General features: G+C 41.7%; 1 protein-coding gene across 1 annotated transcript in view; it reads right to left on the reverse strand.

Annotated features, from left to right (window-relative positions):
• The window catches only part of EFR3B (EFR3 homolog B (S. cerevisiae)), a 174953-nt gene that overhangs the window by 88743 nt on the left and 66685 nt on the right, over window positions 1-19525 (reverse strand). Inside the window, exons 2-4 of the mRNA XM_006835231.1 lie at window positions 14054-14130; window positions 11515-11642; window positions 5387-5537 (exon numbers count right to left, since the gene is read on the reverse strand). Of these exons, the coding sequence (XP_006835294.1) occupies window positions 5387-5537; window positions 11515-11642; window positions 14054-14130 (356 nt within the window). The remainder of the gene's footprint in view (window positions 1-5386; window positions 5538-11514; window positions 11643-14053; window positions 14131-19525) is intronic.

Consider the following 19525-nt stretch of genomic DNA (forward strand, 5'->3'; position numbering starts at 1 on the left):
CTTCCATTGATGGGCACTTATGCTGTCTCCATCTTTTTGCTATTGTAAATAGTGCTGCTGTGAACATTGGTGTGCATATATCTACTCATGTTATGGCTTATATTTCTTGTGGGTAAATACCAAGTAGAGGAATTGCTGGGTCATATGTTATTTCTATTTCCAACCTTCTGAGGAAGCACCATATTGCTTTCCAGAGTGGTTGGATGATTTTGCAATCCCACCAACAATGTAGGAGGGTCCCAGTCTCTCTGCATCCTCACCAGCATATACCATTCTCTATTTTTTGATGTTTGCTGTTATTGCTGGTGTGAGATGATATCTCATTGTTGTTTTGATTTGCATCTCTCTAATGGCTAGTGATCATGAACATTTCTTCATATGTTTGCTGGCTGTCCGGATCTCCTCCTTGGTAAAGTTCATGTCCTGTGCCCATTTTTTAATTGGGTTATTTGTCTTTTTCTTGTACTTGTGTTGTAGGTTCCTATATATTTTAGATATTAGTCCCTTATCCAATGTGTTGTTGCAAAAGATATTTTCCCATTCTGTGGGCTCCCTTTTTACTCTTTTGGTGAAGTCTTTTGATGCATATAAGTTTTTAATTTTTAGTATGTCCCACTCATCTGTTTTGTCTACTTTTGTTTGTGTGGTTTTCAAAAGGTTTGGTAGTCTGTGTATGCCCTGTTTTAGAGCCCTCACATTTGTCCCTATTTTTTCTTTGATAACCTTTATAATTCTGGGATTCACATTTAGGTTTTTAATCCACTTTCAGTTGGTTTTTGTTTAGGGGGTGAGGTAAAGGTCTTGTTTCAATCTATTGTATATCATTTTCCAGTTCTGCCAGCGCAATTTGTTGAAGAGACTATCTCCTCCCCATGCAATATACTTAGGCACTTTGTTGAAAATCAGCTGGCTGTTATGTGGATGGGTTAATTTCTAGATTCTCGATTCTGTTCCATTGACCAATGTATCTTTCATTGTACTAGTACCAGGCTGTTTTGACTACAGTAGCCATGTAGTAAATCAGGGCGTGAGAGGTTTCCTTGTTCTTTTTCTTAAGTAGTGTTTTGCTTATCCTGGGTCTCTTTCCTTTCCATATAAAGTTTGTAATTGTTTTTTCCATCTCTTTGAAGAATGTCTTTGGAATCTGTATTGGGATTGCATTTTATGTGTAAATTGCTTTGGGCAGTACTGACATTTTCACAATGTTAAGTCTTCCTATCTAGGAGCATGGTTATGTTCTTCCACTTTTAAAAGTCCCTTTTGGTTTCTGATAGTAGTGTGTTTTAGTTTTCTTTGTATAAGTCCTTTGTTTCTCTGGTTACATTTATTCCTAGATATTTCATCCTTTGGGTGGCTATTGTAAATGGTATTGCTTTCCTAATGTCCTTTTTAGTGCTGTCATTTTTACTATAGAGGAATCCAACTGATTTTTGTATGTTGATCTTACATCCTGTCACTTTGCTGAATCTTCCAGTGAGGTCTAGTAGCTTTTTTACTGAGTCTTTGGGGTTTTCTATATATAGGAGCATATCATGTGCATATAGAGAGAGTTTTATTTCCTCTTTGCCAATTTGATGCCTTTAATTTCCCTATCTTGCCCTATAGCTCTGGCTAAGACTTCCAAAACAATACTGAAGAGGAGTAGTGATAAAGGGCATCCTTGTCTAGTTCCTGTTCACAGACTTTCAGGTTCTCTCCATTGACAGTAATGTAGGCTGTTGGCTTTGTATATGTGCTCTTAATTATGTTTAGGAATTCCCCTTCAATTCCTATTTTGTTGAGTGTTTTTTCAGGAATGGATATTGGATTTTGTCAAATGCCTTTTCTGCATCAATCGATATGATCATGTGGTTCTTTTCCTTTTTCTTATTTATATGGTGGATTACATTGATTGTTTTTCTAATGTTGAACCATCCTTGTATCCCTGTTATGAAACCCACTTGGTCATGATGTATTATTATTTTTTTTTTTTGATGTGTTGCTGGATCCTGTTGGCTAGGATTTTATTGAGAATTTTTGCATCTATGTTCATGAGGGATATTGGTCTATAGTTTTCTTTCTTAATGATGTCCTTCCCTGGTTTTGGTATGAGGGTTATGCTTGCTTCATAAAATGTATTAAGAAGTTTTCCGTCTTCTTCTATATTCAGGAATAATTTGAATAGAATTGGTGACAGTTCTTCTCTGAATGCTAGGCAATACAGTGATTTTTCCACCGGTGCGTGCAGGAAACTGACACCAGGCACCTTATACTAGATCCAGAGCTCTGGAACTACTCCCTGAAAGCACCCTCTGTGGTTTTCCACACCTTCCCCAAGGAGCCTGTCCTACTTTAGTCTGCTTTCCCGCCTCCAAAACTGGAAGTCTTTTACTCCCCCGTTTTTGTTACAAAACTTCTACCTTTACAATGTGACATTTGAAATTAGTCATGATAATAATTAGTCACTATTGAAGCATAAGACTCTTATCCCCATCTCTTTTCACCAGACCTATCTAGACAATATAAAAACTATTCAGTGGGGACTCTACCTTCCCCCGCACACTCTGAAACTAAACTCCCTCTGGAAAACTTGTAAACCAGCCACTTTGTGCCTTTATCGTCCCCTCATTTTAGGTAGCCAATGTCTAAGTTGTCTGTTCCTCTTCCTTTTCTTCTTAAGTATACAAGTGATTATTTTTTAGCATATTCATAGATTTGCATAATCATTACTACAGTCAGTTTTAGAACCTTTTCATCACATCAAAAAGAAGCCCTTGTAGTCTAGTTACCACCCCTCTGCCCCCTATTACCTGGCGTCGTGCTGTGGCACTGTAGAATAAGCAATCGACCACAAGGTCAGTTTGAACTGCAAGGTGGCAGTTCAAATTCACCAGCTCCTTGAAAACCCTATACAGGGTCTCTATGAGTTGCAAACCATTGCAATGACAACAGCCCCCTATTACCTACTAGTTCTAAGCAACCACTAATCTACTTTCTGTCTCTATTAATTTGTCTGTTCTGGTCACATATGACACACATGGAGTCATGCAGTTGATAGTCTGTTGTGTCTGACTTCTTCCACTTAGCACACTCTTGTCAAGGTTCATTATATTGTAGCATGCATCAGCACTTCATATAACATGTAACAATGGAATTATATTCCACTGTATGGATATAACTCATCTGACTTATCCATTCATCAGTTAATGAATACTATATTGTTTCCACCTCCTTTCTTAACTTCCTGGCAACAAAAGCCTATATTCAAATGGACATTTGTAAGGTTCCATACAAATTTCTAAAACGGAGCAGGCTGCTTGGTGAAGCTGGCTTCAAGGGCCCTTCTATTCTTCCTCTCTCAGCTCCCCCCTGGAGTTCTGAGTCTTTGTGCAAATCTATTGGAAACTCCTGGGCTAGGTTCTCTCAGATTCCATCAAGAAAGAGTTTCCTAATATGCTGGAAGTTCTAATATGAGAAGGAGCAAGATGAACACTCCAGAAGGTCTGCAAAGTTCCTGGGCATCTGAATGAGGGGGAGTATTATGAAAGGTTGCCTTGAAATTCGACTCTGAATCTATTACAAAGATTTGACTCAATTTATTATCATAGTCTGTCTTTATATAATATTCATTCTCTGTAGCACAGTAATTATTAGCCAACTCTTGCTTTGGTAATGATTCACTGTGATGGGAATTTGCAGGGCCCTGAATTTCCAAGGCTGTAGTTAACAATGCCTGCCCTAGGCCAGAATTTGCTGTGAGAAAAGCTAGAGCTAGTAGCCACCAGCTTCTGTGTCCCTGATGGGGAGCCACTTGCTTCCATGCCCCTGATGGGGAGACGTCCTCAGGATGCCTGATGACTAGTTTCTTTTCCATTCAGATGTTCTCTTCTAGACTGCAGTCATCTTAAACAGCACAACTAAGACAATGTCTGCATCTGTTGCCAGGGCAACCTGACAAATCACTTTACCCTCACTACAGTATATGTAATTTGTCAAAGGCAGCTGGTTCACAGAGAGAGGAAAAAGTCTTGGCCCTTGAAAGTAAAATCAGAAGACTGTCTTTTGGTTGAATCAGCTCATATAGATTAGGAAAGCAGCTTGGGCCTGTGCAATAAAAACTCAGAAAATTCAGGTTGAGAATGCTAAGGGGTAAACCTTAAACTTTTCTTTCACAATATTTGTAGGCTAACAAAGGCTTCACTTAAGACTTGTAAAAAGTAGTTGCATTTAAGAGCTTTATGTGAAGCTGCCTGAAGAGCTGGAGCTGGAAGTATGCCTTGAAGGTGAGGGAATAGCAGAGCACTAGGAATTAATGAAAGCACGCAGGATATGCTAGATTGTAAAAACACACATGGCTCTGGGAGTTCTTGACATCTCTGACCACTTTTCTCTCAAGAAACCATAACCCCTCATGATGGCAACCACATGTACTGAAACCAGCATCACAGAAGTTAGCCTGAAGGACAAATAAAGGTTAAGTTCAACCCACTCTTGGTATCGATAAAGAGGTGAGGTCCAGAAGAGACACATGACCCACTCAAGGTTCCACAGCTCAGTAAGGACAGAACTCAACTAGAAGCCCTACTTCTCTATGCTCTTTCCACTTTCCTGGTGTCTCTGTCCTGTGGACATCATTTTACTCCATCTCAGAAGGAGTCATAACCAGGACCAGTTTTCAAACCAGGCACACTCTTTCTCCACAGGAATGGCTCCATTACCGTCTGTTTTTAATATGTATCAGTGTCTTACTAAAGGTTGTTGTTGTTTAGTGCTGTTGAATTGGTTCCAACTCATAGCAACCTTCTGTAGGGTTTCTGAGGAGTGGCTGGTGGGTTTGAACCACCAACCTTGCGGTTATAAGTCGAGTGCTTATCCTACAGTGTCACACCAGGGCTCCTACTTAAGGTTATTTAAGGGAAAATATAATATTTTGCAAAGTTTGAAAACCATCAGTCCACAGATAAATGTACTAGATCACATTGATAGCTGCACAGCATCATTGTTGTTCAGTGTCATTGTGTCAGTTTCGACTCACAGTGACTCTGTATAGGGATTCTAAAGCTATAAACCTTTGCAGGAACAGAAAGCCTTATCTTTCTCCCGTGATGCAGCTGCTGGGTTCGACTCACTGACCTTGTGTTTCACACACCAGTGCTTATCCTACAAAGCCATCATGTGCCAGCACAATACTAAATATAGTAGAAAGCACCTAATCGTATATTTAAAAATGGTGTCTCTTTGATGGCATGTGGATTATATAAAAATTAAGTTAAAAAAGATAAATATCTCTGTGGTCAAGCAGAGGGAGATACCCAGACAAGCAGTGTGTTGTACTCAGGTCTGGAATTCGAGGGCTCTGCCACCTCCACCCCCAGCCTGCCCCGATCCCAGCTGGGCTGCTTCTTACCGAGTTGGTGCCGAGGATCTGCAGGTTGGGCTTCTCTGACTCTAGCAGTTTGGCCACCATCTTGAGGAAACTCTCCACAAAGAGGTTGATGCTCTGGCAATGGCAGGCCATGAGCAGCTGGTCCAGTGCCTCCATGGCAATGCACACATACCTACAGGAAGAAGCACCATTAGCATCACTTGGCTTAAAGCCCCTTCCACTCCCACTGCACGACCAGGGCCAATCTGAGAAGTCTACGTCTAACCAAAACAAACCATATGTAGCATAGTTTCTAGAGCCATCTACAGGTCTACAGTGCAAACAAAACTCCACAATACTTCCAAAGGTTCGTGGAAATCTTCCATTATCTTTTAATTCTGTCCTTCCACAAGTTTTTTGAAGCCCCTTCATATTTCTTGCAGCAGCTGCCCACTTTCAGGTGCTGTGTGTCCAAACTGCCTCAGATAGGAGCCAGCTTTGCAAATCCAATTATATAAAGTAGTAACAGTTTTGATGTTTTCTCTCTCTTTTCTTTTCATATAAAGATATCAGATATTATTTCTTAGGTACTCTTGAGCTACTTCCTCTCTACGCTGAAACAATCTCTGTTTTCTAAAAACAACCTTTCTACTCAGAAAAGTTCCTTTCTGCTTTGATAAAATACTCTTTTCCTATCTATATGAGCCAAGTCTTACTGAGTAGTCATCTTTGGGCACAGTCACAAATGGGACACATTGGATTCTTATCTACAGAGAGTCTTCCAGAATACAAAAGCAGCATGCGTCTTTGAGCTTTGGTAACCCGAGCTCCAACCCACCCTTCCTCCTTGCTCTCTGCTCCAGGAAGCCCACTCATGTGTGGCTCTGTATGCCCTTGTCCTTCAGTGGGTGTCTCAATCACAGCTTAGGACACCTGCTATGCCTTGCAGCTCCAGTTCCTGCGTGTTTCAGATCCACTGTGGGCCAGTGAAGCAGAGACTGAACCCCATGAGGCTGGGGATAGAGCCCTTCCCTGAAGAGAAGCCCAGATATATTCCAGCAGCCAAGGAGAGCAGGTGGAATAGATCGTACTTCTCTTATGAATCATCCCAGCCTTCACATGCAGCTCACCATTATTTTACAGAGTTTAAATTAGAGAAAGGAAGGGTGGAGCAGGATTAGGAAAAAGAAGACTCTAATCTTCCCATATCCCAGAGCTTAGATTGCTACTTTTCCTTTTCCTGCAAAACAAAAATCCTCCCCACCCCCTCAAAATTATCATTTGCTAGAAACAATTCTGCTACTGACTCAGAGTGAAAATTTTGGTCAAAGTGAAACTGAAACATACTGGTATTTCAAGTCTGTTCTTTGACTACATTATTCTCCATTCCTTATCTTTGATTCCAACACTTAAAGACTCCAAAAAAAAGATGAAAGGATTGGAACTACGGCCTTTGACTTTTCAAAGGACCTTAGAAGACTGGAATTTGGTGGGACTTTCAAGTTCTCTAATCAGTGCTCTCTGAGCTAATCCTTTCTTAGAGCACCTTTCCTGGGTATGTACTAGCCTTTAGTCGTATACTCTCAAATGGAATTCTAGGGTGATGTCCACTCCACAGGATTAGGGTCATCAGAGATCTAATCTGGAAGGGGTCCAAAGCATTAACAAGTCTAGGAATCTGAATTTGGCCTCGCTGGGTACTTGGACAGGATAGGACAGAAAGAATAGAGCTGGGGAGGACCGCCTATCTCAGGAGCATCCTGATGAAAAGCAACAGCAGGTTACAGACCACAGCAGCAGTTGACAACCAGCAGTGTAGTAGGCAGGCTTCCCAGCAGGTGATGAGGGCAGTATCCCAGGAATGTGGGATGAACTAGAGTTCATGGGCAGTAACCAAGGCCAGATGAGGACTGGGATACTTGACAGGTTATGGCAACAGCAATTCAGCACCAGGGACCAGGGTAGAAGGTGATTTACAACAACTGGGGAAATATACTTTTATAAGAACTGAGGGGGCCTGATACTAAGGAATGAAGGAGGAACCCCATACCTGTAATGAGATACCAGGGCATGGGTCTGCTTGAACATCAAATGTTCAGTCAGGGTGGCCCTAGAAGCCAGGACGACTGAGTTTCCAGGAAAAGAGGAGCAGGAATGCCAAGTCTGGGGAATCAGATGTGGTTGAAGAGGAAAGGCAGATCTGGGGTCAGGGACTAGGATCAGCAGGCAGAGAGAGGCAGAGGCACCTTTGGCAGCTCCAGTTGTCAAGGTTCACACAAAGAGCAGTGGCTTTGACAAAGTATCTCTGATTCTGGGCTGTTTGAATGTATGCAGTCAGCCCCGTTCCTAGACAGAACCTTCTGGGTATAAAATATCTGTAAGTAGGGTAGAGGGACTGCCCCTATTTAAATGAGGGGAAAGGAGACCTAGTAGTACTGTGGATTAAATGTTGGGCTGCAAACAACAAGACTGGTGGTTCAAATCCACAGGAGAAAGATGAAGCAGTCTGTTCCCCAGTCTCAAAAACCTCAGGGAGAGTTCTATTCTGTCCTATAGGATTGCTATGTGTTGGAATTGACTTGATGGAAGTAGAGGGTTTTAAAGGAGGGAAAGATGAAACTCTCTGTTTAGTAGGAGACCTGGTGTGGTGCTTTGAGATAATGCACTAGACCAATAGGTCGGTTTGAACTGCAAGGTCAGCGGTTCAATCTCACTAGCTGCTTCTTGGAAACCCTATACAGGGTCACTACGTGTCAGAACTGACTCAATGGCACTTAATAGCAACAACAGTATCTATAACCAAAGGGTCAGTCTTGTCTTCCCAGCAAGTCTAGCTTCCTTGTGGGAAATATGTATTTCTTAGGACCTCCACTAGGTATGCTCCTGGGGCTAGTTGCTAGGAGACTAGCCTCCCTGTTGATATACATAGGACAACAGAGTTCACACACAATTGGTATGGGGTCACGGTACAGGGAGACAGTGGAGGTAGAAGAAGGTGGCTCTGTCACAAGATCCAATATCCTAGGTTCATGTGCATATGGCCATACCATAAATAAAACACAGATACCTGCAACATAAGAAAGACAGTCTGTGTGCCAACATTTGCCTCTTCCAAAGACTCAGAAGGTGATGTGGATGTGTGAGGTTCAGTAGGAAAATATGGGAAGGGTGATGAGAGAGAGAAAGAGATCAGATTAGATCTAACAGATTTTTCTTCTCTCCAAATGTTTACGACTAAAGCCCTCAGTGAGGTCTTCAAGGCTTTGAATACTTAGATGCTACAGGGTCTGTTTTTACCAGAACACTACAATTTTGAATTGCAGTTCTAAGTTCAGGGGAATGATTCTAAATGTCTCTGCTGGCTGCAGGACAGCTTGACTGAGAGAATCATCACTGCAGAGAGCACAGGCAAAATTAATATTAAATGTTTAATGTTTTAGCCAGTATATTAGTATTAGGTTCAATCTAGGATAAAGCTATTTTTATTTGCTTCAGTATACTTACATTACATTAAAGGCTTTTATATAATCAGCATGCACAGGATATTCATGGCTTTTTTATTGGGTATGTAACATAATTCTGCTATCCAAAATGATCACAGAAATGTATTGTTTTGGGTCCTGCTTTTACAATAGAGGTGGCCTGATTTAATATTTGCTGGTGGGTTCTGTGCTTTCTGGACTCCCGCATCTGTCAGCAGAATGCAAACCCTCTCATTCTAGTTCAAGATCTGGCCCAACCACCCTAGCAGGAAGAGGGGGTTTTACAGCAGAGTTGGAGCTGATAGGCAGAGGTGGGAGCAGGTTGGGGAGAGAGTATCATAACTTCCCTGGATGTTGAGGGGATCATCAGTCAATCTGTCCAGAGTGGATCTAGAGTAAATATGACCGCTGTAGTGGGCATGGTGGATAGAGTGTTGAGTTGGGAGCAGGTTGTCGAAGAACTCAGAAGACTCTAGTGGTTACGAGTCGGGCTGCTAACCTCAAGGTCAGCAGTTTGAAACCACCAGCTGTTCAGCAGAAGAAAGATGAGGCTTTCTATTCTCTAAAGATTTATAGCTTCAGAAACCCTATGCAGGATTGCTATGAGTTGGAATTGACTCCACAGTACACCACCACCAGAGAATTTGGATTTTATTCTAAAGGAGCTAGGAAACTGCAGCTTTGGGTCTGTGTTTTGGGAGGGTCATATCTAGTCCTTTCAGTATTTATCTGGAAGGAACACAAAAGGAAAGGTGAAAAGCTGGGAGACAACTTCTAAGGTTACTTCCATAATCTTGGTAAAAGGCAATGAGAGCCTGAACCAGGAGAAGGCAGGAGCATAAGAAAGCAGAGGATGAATGCAAAAGGCTTTGTGAAGAATAGAACCAACAGGACTTGAAAACCACGATTCTACATCTGCAGGATGACTACCAAAAGTGAGGATGGGAAAACGTGTTTACTTGGGACACATCATTAGAAAAGACCAATTGCCAGAAAAGAACATGTTTAGTAAAATAGAGGGTCCATGAGATGGGTTGACACAATAGCCACAGCAGTGGGCTCAAACATAGCAACAATCAAGAAGATGGCAAAGGGCCAGGCAACATTTCATTCTGTTCTTTATAGGATCACAATGAGTTAGAGGCAACTTTACAGTACAACCACTACCTTAGATTTCCCCAACCCTCTGTCCCATCCACAATGCCACCTAGAATACCTAGAGCTTTCTTTATATTCAGCCTCTCTCTGAATCTTGGGTGATGGTGGGGCAGCAAATATAAACACACAATTTTCTCACAGTGAAATTAACACATGCTCAGTAGAGACTCTACAGAAAACACACACAATTTCTCACAGTGAAATTAACACATGCTCAGTAGAGACTCTACGGAAAACATACACACAAATGTAGACAGGAAGCAAACAAATAAAACTCTACAGCCACACTGTCATACAATGAGTACTGTTAACATTTTGGTAGATTTGGTACATTTTTTTAGGCATTGAAATTTGTTCTGGATGACCTAATATTTCATCAAATGATATTCACCCTAATTTACTGAAGTATTCTCCTCTTGTTGGACAGTTATTTCCATTTTCTCATTATTATAAAACATACCGTGTTGAACATCTCTGTGTGTAAAGCTTAGATCTATATGCAAGATTGGTTCCTTGGGATAAATGAATAGAAATGGAATTACTAGGACACAGTGTTTTTGAAGCTCTTGACACATACAAATTACTTTCTAAAAAAGGATGACCAATTTGCACTCTTTCTAAAAAAGCATGAAAATGCTTCCCATTTTGCTATCCCTTGGTTAATAATGGGAATTATCTTTCCTTTTTTTTTTTTTTTACTAATTTGAAATGTGAAGATGGTATCCTATTATTACAACTGATATATATTTTTTAAATTATAAATTTGTTGAAAATTACCCAATGTTTGTAACCAATTCAATCTTCTCTTTTGTAAATTTATTTATGGCCCCAGCCTCAAATCTTTTAATGTTTCAATTTCCCCACACCATCCTTACTATTTGTTATAAACACCTTTTATATGAGTTTGAATTCTTATTTTTTAAAAAAATCTTATTTAAGAAACAAAACAAAAAACATTTCTTAGCGTCATTTGTCTTTTAAATTTTTTAATTGTTTCTTTTTTTGACATCAAAATACTTAAATTTTAAACAGCTACATCTATTGATCAGACATTTTCTTTAAGATTTCTTCTCTCTTCTAAACATAGACAGTCCTTCCCTGACAGGAGACTGATAAATATTTTACTTAAATATATTTTTAATGAACAAACTACCTCTAACATTGCCTTCTCACTAGAATGTAGATAGGTTCTACTGACTTTTTAAGACAGCATGAAGCAGAATGGTTTTGACAAGAATAGTAGCACATTTTGGGCTAGATGAAGTTTTCAAGACCCTAGATCATGTGTTAGGGCTTCTGGGTAGAAATATGAAGGGTAAATGGACACTGAAGAAGTCCAACATGCTCTTCTTCGTAAATCTTGGCAACATTATCAAATTTTAACCTGCCTTTGAAACAGTAAATGGAAACCCACTTCTCCAGTCCCAGCTGTCATTTTCTCAGCCTGTTCAATAATACAGCCTACTATCTTTTTAAAATAGGACCTCTTATTTGTTGAAAATGTCTCTCCCACCTTCCCATACTACTCACCCATATCGATGACGACCCACATCACGGATGAGCCTCTCAGAGAGGTAGGCACCAATACGATCTAGCTTTTCTGGAGCAGAGAGAGCGTAGAAAGTCAGCTTCTCCATGTTGGTCTTCACTAGGCCATCCTACAAAATACAGACTATTCACAATCACTGTGGCCATACTATGGCTAGAACTGTTTAAGTCTTGATGTTTATCACAATTCAATTCAATCAACATTTACTGAGTGCCCGTTACATATCAATGGGCTCAAGTGTGGCAACAGTAGTGAGGTTGGCCCAGGATCGGGCAGTGTTTCGTTCTGCTGTGCATAAGGTCGCTATGAGTCAGTACTGACTGGATGGCACCAAACGATAACAACATTAGTAATATGAACTGCATGTGAGGTGACAGCAAATAGTTTGCTAATGATATTACTCTCAGATGTTCAGTGTATCTGGAATATTGAACTTCCCAGGAGGAAGTTATGGGGAAATGCATGCAGGGGATTTGGGAAAAAATGCTGAGTTTTGTGAGCATGCTCCAAGCATTTGATGAGGATACAGTGATGGAAGAGATCAATGGGGAAATCATCCATATGGTAAGAAGGCTGGATTTAGAACCGAAGATTGCCTCTATGAAATAGCTTATACATCATGAAGAAGGTGAATTGATAGATGAAGATTTAATGAATTTTGAAGAGCAGAGACATTCTGAAGAAGACAGAAAGAATGAGGAATAGGAAAAAGACGTTGTAAAAACATATTTTTACAATGAAAGAATTAGCTGAAGTTTTTACTAAACTAAATCAGGAACTTTAGTTGCTTGGAAACAATGCTAATCATTTTGCTAAAATCAACTGGTAGATTTGGGAAGAAGAGAGATGTTACTGCAAAATATATGAAAAAAAAAAGGAAAAAGAACCATACAGACAACTTACAAAATTTCTGACTAGAAATGCTATCTATCCCCATTCCCAGGGATAATCTAGATTTACAAGAACCTTCCATGAGTGTAGTTATTATCACAACTGGCAAAATGCCAACATTAATTTTTCTTCATTGTGAGAGTAAGTTTATATGATTTATGTATTTCTATTAAAGAGCTCTGGTAGCATAGTGGTTACGAATCTGGCTGCGAGCCGCAAGGTGAGCAGTTCGAAACTACCAGCTGTTCCATCGGAGAAAGATGAAGCTTTCTGCTCCCATAAAGATTTACAGCCTCGGAAACCCTGTGCAGGGTCACTATGAGTCGGAACCGACTCCACGGCACATAGCAACAACAACATTTATGTATTAAATATATATCTGTAAGTCTGTAGGTAAGGTTTCCAACCCCCAAAGACAAATAATGACCAGATTTATAAAGATGATCAGGAAAACTAAAAAGAAATGAGGTATTTGACTTACATTACAATTCACTTGCAGTAGAGTCATTGAAAAAGAACCCCATCATAAGTCGGTAACTGCCTGTATGTGTGTGAAGGTTGTATACGTTATGTATACATATGTAAATATGTTGTGTGAAGTACTGTCGAGTCAGTTCTAACTCATAGCGACCCTGTATAGGATTTCCAAGGATTTGAACTGCTGGCCTTGTGGTTCACAGTCCAGTGCTGATCGTACAGTGCCACACCATGAGTTCCCATGTATATATATATATTTATGCATACTATATAGTACAGACGCACATGTATATGTGTGTATAGGGATATGTGTGCTTACGTATATGTGTATATGCATGCATATCATATATATACATAACACATTGTCATGGAGTCAATTCTGACTTATAGTGACCCTACATTAGGGTTTCTGAGACTGAAAATCTGTACAGGAGCAGACAGTCTCATCTTTCTCCCTGGGGATGACTGGTGGGTTTGAACTGCTCCTTATATATATATGACATAACATCATTAAAGTGACTCAGAGTTAAAACGAGTTGGATACCCAGCATGAAGACATGACAGGAAGAAGAATGCAGCTCTGAAGTGATTAGCGAATTCTTCAGAGGCTGCTGTAAATGACCCTCCAACTATTTATCAAGATGGGATCACTGATTTACAATGAGCAAGCCCGGACATCAGATTTTGGTGTTTCTCAGTTGAATGACAGCTGAATGGTTATAGCAGCAGCTCAAAAGCCAAGAAGCTAGTCATTCCTGTAAGTGCACACCCAGACACCTGACAGCCACCATTGGGTATCAACATGAAAATTACGGCACCTGACCCAAAGAGAAGTATTACCATCAAGAGAGTTAGCAACTTGAGGAAACTATCATCCAGAGAGATAGAAATGAGAACGATGTCTTGGTTGTACAGCATTAGTCAGAAGCATGCCATGACAAATTTCCAGCTGCCCTCTGCAGATTCTGACTTCAGAGAGATTCAAATATCCTCATTGTCCACATTCCCTACAGTCCTTCACTCTGGATGGGGCTGAGGCCAAGGTTTCAATTTGTCTGAGAACACCCAGAGGCCAAGACACTGAGAGGCCCAGCCTGGATGGAAAGAGCCATGATGCCAGGCAGCATCAGGCAGAAGTCATATGCAACCTACCTCTGGGTCCTCAGGGAAAATGTTGTCAACCAGTCTTTTGTACCTGGGGCGTAGGGCGCCACAACAGCCACACACACCTGGAATGAGAACAAGAAAACTCAGTGAGTAAAGTCCCTTGCTCAGCCTGAGGGGACCCGGTGTCCAGAGCTAGGGCCAGCACAGCTTGCAGCTAGAACAAATGCAGGTTGGTCTCTCCTTAGAGTGTCAGGGCTTCAGCCTTCCCTGGAATCGGTTTCTCCCACTGCCTCTCTACCCCCAAATTCCAAGGCATTCACCATTCTCATTTCCTGGCTTTTGCCTAGGGATCAGACACAGAGAAATATGCAAAGGCACACTGGCACATTTTCATGATTCCATGCCATAGAGGAATAGCCAAGGGATGAGACTTACATGGGTGGGAGCTTACATAAAGATGCCCCTGTATATCCCACTGTTATGTGTATTAAAACATACACAAACACACTCACATACACAAAGTATTCAAAAGGTTCAAGGAAAATGCAGATTTTTTTTTTTTTAAAAGGCATGGATTACAAAAGCTTTTTGCAACAAAATAAACTTGTACTACCTTGTTATACCATGTCTGAACAAGATCTAGTCTGAGGCACTAAAAAGGACAAGGCATCGGTTTGAACGGAGTCCCTATGAGAGCAACATGAATTCTGTACTGAAGCAAGGACAAACATCAAATTTATGATGACACTTGGGTGGAAGAATGGTGAAATCACTGATGCTTTGTGAAGCTTATGGGGACAAATCAGCAGTTTGCAAACACATTACTCATTTTAAAAAGGGATGAAATGATGTTGAAGAGGAAGTCTGCAGTGGTAGACCTTCCACATCAGTTTTCCAGGAAACAATCTTGTTTGTACCGGAATTAAAGAGGACCAACTATAACAGTAGAAATAGTAGCCAACACCATAGACATCTCAATTGGTTCTGCTTATACAATTCTAACTGAAAAACTAAAGCTGAACTAACTTTCTGCTCTACATGTGCCAAAATTGCTGTGCTCAGATCAGTTGCAGGTAAGATTAGAATTTTCAGTGGAAATTTTGAACAAGTGGAGTCAAGATTCTGAAGCATTTCTTAGAAGAATGATAGCAGAAGATGAAACATGGCTTTACCAGCATGATCCAGAAGACAAAGCAATGGTTACCAACAGGTAAAAGTGGTCCAGTCAAGAGCAAAGGTCACGGCAAGAGTTTTTTGGGATATTCAAGGTATTTTGCTTATTGACTTTTTGGAGGACCAAAGAACAATAACATTGGTTTATTATGAGTGTTTTGAGAGAGCTAGCCAATGCTTAAGCAGAAAAACTTCATCAGAGAGTAATTTCTCACTGCAATAACGCTCTTGTTCATTCCTCTCATCAAACAAGGGCAATTTTGTGAGAGTTGCAGTGGCATTTGGCTCCTTCTGACTTTTTTTTTTAATATTTAAGATTTTTATTGTGGATTGAGTGAAAGTTTACAGGGCATATCATCAGTTTTACATTTAACAAATCGTATAACTTGTTGCATTACATTAACAGTATTTCTCTCTATCCGCTTTGTTGTTGTTGTTGTTAAGTGCCGTCGAGTCGGTTCCGACCCATAGCGACCCTGTACAGGGTTTCTGAGGGTGTAAATCCTTACGGGAGTAGAAAGCCTCATCTTTCTCCCGTGGAGTGGCTGGTAGTTTCGAACCACTGACCTTAAGGTTCGCAGCCCGATTCGTAACTACTACGCTACCAGAGCTATCCACTTTAGCTTTTTAAAAAACAAACAAACAAAAACCACTCAGGCATACATAATAATTTACATCTCCAAAGGGCACAAACTGCAAGTCTGCTCCTGGCCACCAGTTCTTAGTCCTTCTCTTCTTAGTCCATGAATCTAGAGTCCTCAGCCACGCCCCCTCTCCATGCGCCCATCTCTGCCTCCATCTCTGGCACTGCTGCTTCTCTGGATAACGTCCCACATTCTGCTTATGCGTTCCCCTCTTGATGGTCCTCTGTTTCTGGGCTCTTCTGAATTCTTTTTGTTTCCTAATCTTAAGAAGTCTTTAAAGGGCACCCATTTTTATTCAGTTAATAATGTACAAAAGACTGCATTGGCATAGTTACAGTCCCATTCTTCAGGGGATAGGCCAAAATGACTAGTATCACTTACAAAAGTGTCTTGAACTTGACGGACCTTATACTGAGAAATAAAATTCATAGTTTTTTATCTTTTAATTCCATTTTCCCACACATTTTTTGAGGAACCTTCATACAAACTCATATGTACTTTTACTCACACACATTCATACACTCATACACTCAGCACACAAGGGGGCTTTGAAAAGTTCGGGAAATTTTTCCATTATCTTTTTTTGTTGTTTTAAAGTTTTTATTGTGAATTGAGTGAAAGTTTACAGGGCAGATCACCAGTTTTGCATTCAACAAATCGTATACTTTGTTTCTTTATAGTGGTTATAGTCCCTGCCGCGTACCATCAGTTAACAGTATTTCTCTCTACTCATTTTAGCTCTTTTCTCCATTATCTTTAAATTCTTTTTTCCCACAAACTTTTTGAAGCCCTCTCACATATTCACATACACACATTCACACACACACACACACTCTTCTGGGATGGAACTAAAAAACTCTCACATAGACCAGGAATGCCACTGAGGCTCCTAAGAAGGCAGGTTCTGCTGAGAGACAGCTACTCTCTCCAGCCCCCCACCACACCCCACATTGTTCTCAATTTCCTCTAGTTTTTGCTCCTTAATCTCCCTCTATCATCCTTTCTCCTGGGGCCATTTCCATTATAGAAAGTTATGTGAAACGATGATAAATTAACATTACCATTAATTATTAACATTTGAAAATGCATCTTTAATGTAGTGGGACTGTGGTATTTGAGAATTGTAGCATTTTAGAGTCAGGAAGAGCCTGAGGGGCCATCTACTGCGTGGTTCTCAAATGGCAGGCCCAAAGAGGTTCTCACCAGTCTGTGGCAAAATGAAAAAACAACTACACAAAAACAAGGATAATGTGGCTAAATTTATTCCATCTAGAAGAACTCCTCAGATTACATCTTCTTTAGTCTTTTGGTTCTGTGAAATGATTGTTGTTGTTGTTAAGTGCGGTCAAGTCGGTTCCAACCCATAATGACCCTGTGTAGGGTTTCCGAGAAGCGGCTGGTGAGTTCAAACCACCGACCTTGCAGTTCAAACTGACGTTTCAGTTCAGCAAATGTAGTGCCACACCAAGACTCTTTATGATCATCTATATACTAACTCTGGCAAAATATAAAGCTGACAATTCTAGGTGCCACCATGAAACGTTTCTGATTAATAAATAAAGACAATTGGAAAGTATGAAGACATCTTCCTCCAAATGAACAACCTGCCCTTGGACATCCCAATGCGGCTTCTCAGCGCATCCTGGGAGGGGAGAAAAGGGCAGCAGGGAAGGACCAGGAGAGCAGGCAAGGGCATGGGAAAATCCACCCCCACCCCCCAAATCATTTCCCCCTTATCCCACCAATTAAAGATGAATTCAATTTGTACAAGCTCTCTACTTAAAATGCAAATGTGCCTTGCGAAAATTAAGCCTATGGGTCATTGAGAAAACAGTGAATTGCTTTGGAGGGAATCACAATGTCCACACAGAGTGCTTATGCAAGGGTGGAGAAAAGCTGCTCTCTTAATTTTGGTTCTGAGAGAGTGTGGTACACAGCCAGGAGGAAGAGAGAACTGTGGATTTTGGCTCTAGGGCTGATTTGGGTATTAGGGCATGGGTGATTTGGGCATTCAATACGGATCCTCCTCCTCCCCCAGGGGTAGCTTTATGTATCTCAGCCTCCTGCCCTGGAGGACAGCCAGACCTGAGGAAGGTCATGCAACTAGTTCACATGCTGCAGACTCAGGATCTCCCAGTTTGGGGTGGCTGCCCAGTCTTACTAGAGTTGACTGGGCATTTCCTGGTCTTGCCCGGTCGTGCCCTGAAAGAAGGCACTTGAGAGCCGGCTGGCTGGCACCCAGGGTTATTTCTCCTAGCGGGACCCACTGTGCTCCTTGAAAGTGCCTTGCCCTCACCTACTGCAGCTATGAAGTTGTTTCTTCTCAAGGATGCCCAAGTGGGGTGAACTCTGTGCTTCCCCCACAGCCTCCCTCACATTGTCCCTAAATCAGGAGACCTGGCCTTATTCAATTGAGGGAGTGAGGAAACAGAAACATGGAAAAGCACAGACTTAAAAAATCCAAGAGTCGGATTCTTCCCCAAGCTTTCCTGAAGGGTCTATGAGGCTGGGCCTGCGCTGGACAGAGCTCATCCCATTTAGGTGGGAACACTTGTGGAGGGGAAGACATACAACATATGGAGATTCAGAGTAGAGCCCCATATGTATGGAGGCACAAAGGGGAACAACAGTGCTGCAAGCTTGGAGGGCGAGGCATCCCAGAGGTGGTAGACTGAGTTAGCCCAGGTCAGGGGACACTGACCCAGCTGTTTCTCAGATAGAAACCAAGGAGTTGCTGGTCTCCTGCTCTGTACTCTGGAAGGAAGGGTTACTCCTTCTCTAGTCCTGGAAAGCCCCTCTCCCAGCACTCAGTCCCCAAGAGATTCTAGAGCAGGGCCTTTGGTGGAAACCAATCACATTCAAGACCCACCAGTGAGGCAGAAGTGAGGTCAAAGTAACAAGATGAGAGCACGGGTCCCTAACCAGCAGGGCTGCTTCTGAGTCTGTCTTTTCTAGCCACCTGGGTGGCACAAACAGCTAAGCAGCTGACTACTAACTATAAAGACTGGTAGCCCAGAGGTGCTTTGGGAGAAAAGCCTGGAGATTTACTGAAAAACCAGACACTGAAAACCCTATGGAGGTCAACTCTACTCTGATACACATGGGACCCCCATGAGTCTGAGCAGACTTGAGAGTAACTGGTTTGCTGGGTGAGAGGTGGGGGGAGGGGGGAGGGATCATGACTTACTCGTGGGCATTTGTTTCTAATCTGTCCTTTCTTTCGACCTCCTCAAACTCTCAGGGGGCAGGGCTGGTGAGGCAGCTTGGTCAACAGTGTGATCTTACAAGTCTCCACACTACTGCTTCCTAGTTGTGACTAAAGCAAGTGTGTAACTGTCCTTATCTGTAAGTGGGCATGGAACCTATCACACAGATTGGCAAGGCAGGGCTTCATTAAAGGCTGGGTGGTAGCTGTCATCCCCCTCTTCCCAGCTTAGCTGAGCCCTTGGAGAAATGCTAGCAGATTGCAGTCCCATTGACCACTTGCTCAGCAACACTGCCCAAAGCTGATGAATGTGTACAGGTCTTAAGAAGCTAGAATCATAGGACATACCTTCACATGCACAGGACATGCCCAGGTGTATGCAGCACATGCTACTTCCCCAGGCAGCTTGATGCACTTGCAAGTAACAAGGACTGGACTTCAGCCTCCATCACTGCAGGCCATCATCCCAAACTGGAGCCCTCCAGCCTTCTTGCC

The sequence above is a fragment of the Chrysochloris asiatica genome, unplaced genomic scaffold (assembly GCF_000296735.1).
Source record: "Chrysochloris asiatica unplaced genomic scaffold, ChrAsi1.0 scaffold00016, whole genome shotgun sequence".
Taxonomy (NCBI): Eukaryota; Metazoa; Chordata; class Mammalia; order Afrosoricida; family Chrysochloridae; genus Chrysochloris; species Chrysochloris asiatica.